The 7,849-nt window shown below is 42.2% G+C and overlaps 1 protein-coding gene across 2 annotated transcripts in view; it reads left to right on the forward strand.

The window, feature by feature from the left end:
- Window positions 1-3,752, forward strand: part of DNTT (DNA nucleotidylexotransferase) — a 35,507-nt gene extending 31,755 nt beyond the window's left edge. Inside the window, exons 10-11 of one of the 2 annotated variants that reach the window (XM_025396558.1) lie at window positions 1,081-1,164; window positions 3,326-3,752. In XM_025396558.1, coding sequence (XP_025252343.1) covers window positions 1,081-1,164; window positions 3,326-3,412 — 171 coding nt within the window. In that variant the 3' untranslated portion in view covers window positions 3,413-3,752. The remainder of the gene's footprint in view (window positions 1-1,080; window positions 1,165-3,325) is intronic. The other variant, XM_025396559.1, reaches the window with a different exon arrangement.
- The last annotated feature ends 4,097 nt before the right edge of the window (window positions 3,753-7,849 follow it).

Here is a 7,849-nt window from a genome sequence, read left to right on the forward strand (position 1 = left end):
AGTTCCAGCTTGGTTATGCAATGTCATGCCAGTTAAGCATCACTGACTGAAGTGGTTGACCTTTGCCCATTTTATTTTTAATATGGACATGTTTTCAGCACATTCTAGTCTCCTTCCTCAGAGTTCTCAGAAATTGTTGCTGTTCTTTCTGCAAGGCACTGGCAGAGCACTAAGCTCTTTTGCTTGTTAGCTGGGTGAATAAAGGACTTCTGATTGCAAAGTCCATCTCCTCACCCATCCCAGGTTAGCTTTCCTAAAATAGCAAATTGTTCCTTACCACTAGAGGGCACCAGTATCCCAGGCTTGCTCCCTAATCCCACATGAAGAGGACAAAATTTCTAGATTGTGTTTCTCTCAGGAAAACTAGTCTCCATGGCAATTCGTTGCCCTCTTTTTGCCAAGGTGTTCCTGTCCTCTGTCTTAGGCTTCATGTGTTGCTCTCTTCAGTCTCAGAGCCCATTCCTGATGTGGGAGATGTCATCCAAGAGCAGGTGACTTAGAACATCAGTTTCATGGCATCTCCGTGTGAAAGGATGTTAAAGCCAGAGGGAGCCTTAATCATGTCCTTCCTCCATCCTTTCATTCACTCAACCAAGATTCAGGGAGTCTGGATGACTTGTCAGGAGATGTACAGCCAGGAAGGGACAAAATCCAAGCTGGAATGGGTTCCCTGACTCTTCCATCCTCTTTTACAATAACAATATTCCAAATCATTTAAAACCCACCAAACTAGTATTTATCCAGCATTCACTCTGGACCAGGCATTATTCTGGTACAATGCTCACGCTATTCATTTATTCATTCAATAAAACATTTGCTATACATCTTCTACATGTGAGGCACTATTTGAGGGAATATGGTTATGGACAGAACAAACCAGGTTCCTGCTCTCACAGAGCTTACATTCTAGTGTGCTCATGGGAGCACAGACCTCTGTCACCAGAGAACTTGGCCCTGGGGAAGGAAAATCACTTTGAGAATGTTTAGTGGAGTTAGATATTTCACTAGAGGGATGTAGCCACCTAATACTGAAGACAGTCTAGACGTGTTAATAATTTATTTTAACTATCTCCTGTCCAGCAGTTTGAGAGAGACCTCCGGCGCTATGCCACACATGAACGGAAGATGATTCTGGATAACCATGCTTTATATGACAAGACCAAGGTACAGTTCTCTTCCTAAAATGGGCTACTTTGATCCTCATCCCCAAGGCTGGCCCCCGAGCTCTTTTCAGGAACTGATTTTAGTATCCAAGTACGGTTTCCTTTGTTATGCATGTTCTATTTCCAGTTGATCAGAGTTGAGGGCAGCAGGAAAGATTTCCACAGACTCACAGTTTCCACCTGGCCCAGAATGCACTTCGAGAGCTTTTGGCTGAAAGATGATGAGCTAATTGGGCTTCCAGAACCAGTCCAGCAGTGCATATTAACGGGTTTGGTATATCCTTGGTGTTGGCAATGAGTAACTCCAAAGTAAACCAGGGATCCCCAGAAATCACAAATACTACTTGTGTACCCCTCAAATGCAGGGGGCAGTGGCATTCTGAGTGGCCAGGTAGGCCATTAACAACAGTCTGCTGCAAGAAAGAGAGCAATGGAACTGCCCTGAGACATAAATGAGCAGCCAGCCAGTCTCACTCACCAGCCATGTCACTCATTTGGCGTGTTCGTCTTACTGTGGTCATGATCCAATTCAGCTCTCAGCAAAACGATAGATGACTGGAGAAGTTATGAAGAGTTAAATATCCAACTGTTAAATACACAGTACTAAGGGCTACTCTTCTTACAGTGATCAAGGACACCAAAATAGGCTCCAGGGGAAAGAAAACTCAAAATAACTAGAAGTAATGGTACTGGCCAGGCACGGTGGCTCACGTCTGTAATCCCAGCACTTTGGGAGGCCGAGGAGGGTGGATTACTTGAGGTCAGGAGTTCAAGATCAGCCAACATGGTGAAACCTCATCTCTACTAAAAATACAAAAAATAATCAAGTGTGGCGGCTCGCACCAGTAATCCCAGCTACTTGGGATGCTGAGGCAGGAGAATCATTTGAACACGGGAGGCGGAGGCTGCAGTGAGCCGAGATCACACCACTGCACTCCAGCCTGGGCAACAGAGTGAGACTCTGTGTCAGAAAAAAAAAAAAAAAAAAAAGTAATGTCCTTTCCCTCTAGGAGCTTGTAGTCTAAATGAGGTGTACTCAGAGTTGTCTCAGTTACAAGTGTCAGAAATCAAATCTAAAGTGACATAAACGAAAAAGGGAACTTGGGTTATATTCCGCAATATCTAAGGGTTCAGGGGCAGCTGAATATGGGTGCTCAGGCAGGTTTCCCTCAGTATTGCCTTTATTCGTAGGCGGGTTTTCCCGTAAGTCCCACTCTTCCAGTTACTTCAACAGAGAAGAGCCTGTTTCCTAATAGTTCCCCCAAGAATCCTACCTGATGCTCATTGGCCAGGACTGGGTCATGCGCCGATCCCTGAACCCATTACTGTGGCTCTGATTGGCCAGACTTGGGTCATGTGCTTCTTGGAATTGGGAGCAGCTCCACCTAACCCTCCTGGACTGAGAGTCAAGAGGAGCGGTTTCCCATAGAAAAATCCAGGTGCTGCTCAGAGAAGAGGGGGCTGTGGATGCTGGCAGGAAAGCCTCGGATGCTAAGCATGTGGGTGAAGGCAGATTCACATAGTACAATGAAGGAACACTTACCAATTAATACATTCTAAATAGTTCAATGTAAGCAAGTACCTTCTATGTGCCTAGCACTGTGCTATGTACAAGAAGGGACGGAGGAGAAGAGCTGCTTGATCTTAGAGAGATAACAGGGTGGGATCCTGCTGGGGTTAGAGGCAAGCATGGAAAGCTAGAGGAAAACCCAACACATACAAGTATCCTATAATTACCAGCAGTACATAATTATGACTGCATGTTAGAATTACCCAGTACGTTCAAATAGATTGATTACAAGACCTCTCCTGAGCTTCTGATTTCGTTGGACTGGGGTATTGCTCAAGCTTCAATGTTTATCTTTTAAACTCCATCAGGTTGTTCTAATAAACAGCTGTGGTTCAGAACTACAGCCCATAGGAAAAAATATACAAATGGCTTTTGCTGAATATGTTAAAGCTGTTATGATTTTACCTTAATTCATTTAGTACCATATTTTGGAAAGTCATTTAAAATGACTTTTTATACTCAGAAGCAGGGCTCCTGTTTGGGCTATAATTCATTCTGACAAGGCAGTTTTATAAGTAGCACTTTCACTGTGTCCACACCATGGTGCTTATGAAAAATATCTGAATGCACATATTTCTTGTTATGTTTTCAGAGGATATTCCTCAAAGCAGAAAGTGAAGAAGAAATTTTTGCGCATCTGGGATTGGATTATATTGAACCATGGGAAAGAAATGCCTAGGAAAATGTTGTCAACCTTTTTTCCCTTTTGCTTTCAAGTTAAATAAATTATGCTTCATATTAGTAAAAGATGCCATAGGAAAGTTCAGGGTTATTTAGGTCTTATTGAAATGCAGATCGCTACTAGAAATATATAGCTTTGGAAACACGGGAAGGCGCCACTGGTAATGGGTAAGGTTCTAATAGGCCATGTTTATGACTGTTGCGTAGAATTCATAATGCATTTTTCAAGAGAAACGATGTTGTCATTGGTGGCTGATTCAGGGAAGCTCATCAAAGCCCACTTTGTTCACGGTGTAGCTGAAATACTGTCTATCTCTAATAAAAACAGAAGGAAACAAGATGATGGAATCTGTTTTTCTTCACTCAAATATTATAAACTATTTTAAAACACAAGTGTAACCAAGCGGAAGAATAAAGAGCTTACAGTTTCTCTTAAGGGGACAAACAGGCTTACTTAGAAGATGCAGAGATTCCAGAGGGGATTTGGGTCCCTTCTGGAGCTTGTGGAGGAGGGGTGCTGCCTCTGGACTGGCTCAGCTCGGCTCAGTGCCTGTGTACAGCTGGATCCCTAAGCATCCCAGCACAACACCATGTAAAGGATGTATTCTCCCTGCCATCATGCTGAAGGAAAGACAATGTCCTCAACCACCAAAGAAATATCTCCCTCTTTTTTCCATCTTGGAGCTTCTGTCTACACCTTATGGCTTAGTCCCTCTCAGGAAGTCAATCTCTCTTGGCTTCTTCATCTGAGGGTACCCAAGGGAAGGGAGGGAGCCCTGGCTGAGGGAAATTTTGGAATTCCCGGGCTCCAGACCTGTTCTTTCCTCCTGCCTCCTCCAGGAGGCATGGACCCTTTGCCTTGAAGGGAATTAACAGGCCATCTGTTCCAGCTGCTTCCGTGTCTTCAGCCTGCTAAAGAGCTGGGAGGCCTATGACGACCCTTCTCCCTTCCTTCCAGTCCCTCTGGGAAGAGAATGTTGGGAGATACAATACCTTTTGGCTATTGTGACTAATGCTGCTATGAACTTTGGCATACAAGTATCTGTTTGAGTCCCTGCTTTCAATCCTTTTGGTAGGGACCTAGTAATAAAATTGCTGGACTCAATGGTTATTCTATACCATGTTTAACTCTTTGTGGAACCACTGTACTGTTTTCTATAACAACTGCACCCTATTACATTCTTAACCAACAGTGCTCAAGCGTTCCAATTTCTCCACATCCTCAACACTTGTTATCTTCTGCATTGTCTGTTTTGTAATAGCTATCTTAATGGGTGTGAAGTGGCGGGTGAAAACTTTTGTCCATTCTAGAACCTAAAGACAGTCCAGGCTGAAACTAACACACTGAAAGGGCCTCAGGTTGTGTGTGTGTGTGTCATATCTTGAGTTGATGGCTAAAAAAAACTGGGGACAACAAGAGGGTGAACAGCAGCCACCCCCACTGACCTCAAATCCCAAAATCCACAAAGTATTCTAGTCTTTTCTGCTGTTGAGTGTTTGTCAGTTATGATATTCAAGATTATTCTAGGTAGTAAGTAGATTAATATTTTCATACTGATATAATCGATAAATATTTATTGAGTGCTTACTATGTCAGTCATTTTTCTAGGCACAGGGCATAGAAAAGATAACAAAACTGTCAAAAATCTCTGCCTGTAATGATTATAAGCATAAAGCTTATGTTCTAGAAAGGTGTTTGTATTCGAGAGGTGTTATGAAAATGGTTCCTTATTGATGGTAGTGATATAAAGCTTCCTTTTTGGAGTAGGCTTATTTAAATAAGAAAAGCGACTCAAGGTCAGGGAAATCACTTAGGAAATATTACCAGTGGAATGGGGGTGTGGCAAGAATGAAGAGAGAGGGACGCGGGTGGCTGACATTTGGGAAATGTGCAGGTGGCCTTGTCGCCTTCACTGAGCAACTCCCCAGCCCTGTTTTCTGGAGGTCCCCACCACACAATAACCCCAGGAGGTCCATGCCGGAGGAGTTCCCCCATCAGAGAACCTCACAGATTCTAAATGCTGCTTTCCTTATTTGAAAAGGCCTGTTGGAGATTCCACAAATGCGCATGTCTTTGTTTTTCTTTTTTTTTTTTTTTTTCTGTAAGCCAGAATTTTTTTCAGTTTTGGCATTTTTTTTTTTTTTTTTTTCTGTAGGCCAGAATTTTTTTCAATTATTGTGGTGCCTAGTTACCAGAACTCAGCCTTCGCCAGTGCCTCCTACTTTGGGAGCAGAGTGCCCTCTGATGGCTGACAGAAGAACTCTTGGAGGCAAGCACAGTATGATATAGCAGATAAGGTAGGAAGTCGATTGTCTGTTAAAAACATTGCAACTATATGTAAGAAGCCATGGATCACCGATGCTCTATTTGTTCACTTTTTTCCCAGTCTTTAAAATCTGTATTTTATTTGGGGTAGTTTTTATTGCTGTATCTTCATGTTTACTCATCTTTTCTTCTGCAATGTCTAGTTTCATTAATCCTCTCCAGTATTTTATCTCACACATTATAGTTTTCATCTTTAGATTTATGAGTTAGGATTTAAAAACTATCTTCCATGCTTCTATTTAACATATTCAATTTTTCCTCTGGCTTATTAAATACATGGAATATAGTGTAACTGTTTCAATGTCCTTGTCTACTAATGATATCATCTGTGTCAATATTGAGTCAGTTTCTATTAACTGAGTATTCTCCTCATTATGGGTCACGTGTTCCTCCCTCTTTGCAAGCTTGGTAATTTTACATTGGATTCTAGACATTGTGAACATTGTGAATTTTTTCCTGGATATTTTTGTATTCCTGTTAATATTCTTAAACTTTGTTCCAGGATGTGGTTAATTTACTTGGAAACAGTTTAATGTGTCCTCATCTTGCTTTTGAGCTTTGTTAGGCAGCACTAACATAGTCTAATCCAGGGTTAATATTCTTCCCCACTACTGAAGCAATACTTTTCTCATTGTTCTACCTGATGCCTGGTGAATTATGATGTTTTCTACTCTGGCTGTTTGGGAACAGGCACTGTTTCTGGCCTCCCACTGAGAGGCCTGGTCCATTAGAGCTTAGAGTATTGTTCCCTCTAATCCCTTTGTGTGGTTCTTTCTCCAGCCTTGGGTAGTTTTCTCACATGCATATGCTGATCAATAGAATAATCAAAGGGTCTCCTCTGTTTCTGTGCAACTCTGTCTCCAGTACTCTACGCTGCAAATTCTATTCACCTTGGCCTCCATGAACTTCCAGCTCTATCTCACTAATGGCGTGTGCAAAGGCCATGTGGTGCAAGGACCATGGTGTCAGAGAAAAGGCCCACATGGCAGGAGTGCCATGGCATAAAATGAGCAGAGACAAAGCTCTTGCAGCCAGAGGTTCCCACGTGTCTGAGTTGCAGAGAGAAAGCCTATGTTTGTGGACAGACCATGGCATCTGAAGGACAGAGAGGAGGCCTAAGTGGTTGGGGCAGAGAAACTAGAAGGGCTGGGACACAAGGCTAGGCTTTCCCCAGCTCTCAAAACAAAGACCCATATCCTTACCTTGGCTTTCATAAGTGGGTAATCCCTGGCCAGGTGAGTCAACAGTAATCACTGTTTGACTCTTCATGAAAAAATCAATCACATTTATGGTAGAATTTTATCAACATGGTTTGTTCTCGCTCACAATCAAATCTTTCAAATCATTTTAGCCTGGAAATGAAAGTCTATGATACATTGAGTCTCTGTCATTACAAATCAGATTTTAAGCCCCAGGGTACACTCAGGCTGTCCTCCAGAGGCCCCCATCCATTTTAGAAATAAGTTCTACAGCCTATTGGACAGACTCAGCCAACTTCCAAAATGTTCCCCAGTCTCACCTGTCCAGTTTTAGTATTTTTCACCCCTTAACTTGTTGGAGTTCAGGTAGCCTTTCTAGAGGATGGAGGAGAGAAGGTTTTTTTCTGAGTTTTACTTGGAGGTACAGCACTTTGATGTATGCCTGACATAACCAGACTTTTCAGTCATTTGGAATTCTCAGAGGATTGAAGTGTTATGCCCATTTCTCCTTCTCCTCTAACTGCAGGTAAAGGAAAAAGAAAGAGAGTATAGATTCTTATCTCATTTGAGCCTGAGAGAGCTAGTTTTATGTCTTCGAGCTTAGAGGCAAAGCACCTGTATAAAAGCTTTCCTGATATTATTTCCTTGGATGGAGATTCATATTCAATTGGGTGGAGAAACATTTCCACAAACGTTTAGCATTTTCGTTATGCCCCCAACATTGTCTTAGGACCTGGCAGGTTGTCTGACATTGGAAGGAAGCCAGTGCACATTTGTTAAATCAATTCATGCATTAAGCAATAATTCTCATCAAGATGGTGGGAGTGCAAAGATTATATGACTTCGCAATCTTTCAAAAATTAGTTATCACTTTTTTGTCTTCAATTAACATCGCAATGTTGCAGGGAGA

Source organism: Theropithecus gelada, chromosome 9, assembly GCF_003255815.1.
Source record: "Theropithecus gelada isolate Dixy chromosome 9, Tgel_1.0, whole genome shotgun sequence".
In the NCBI taxonomy this organism is placed as follows: Eukaryota; Metazoa; Chordata; class Mammalia; order Primates; family Cercopithecidae; genus Theropithecus; species Theropithecus gelada.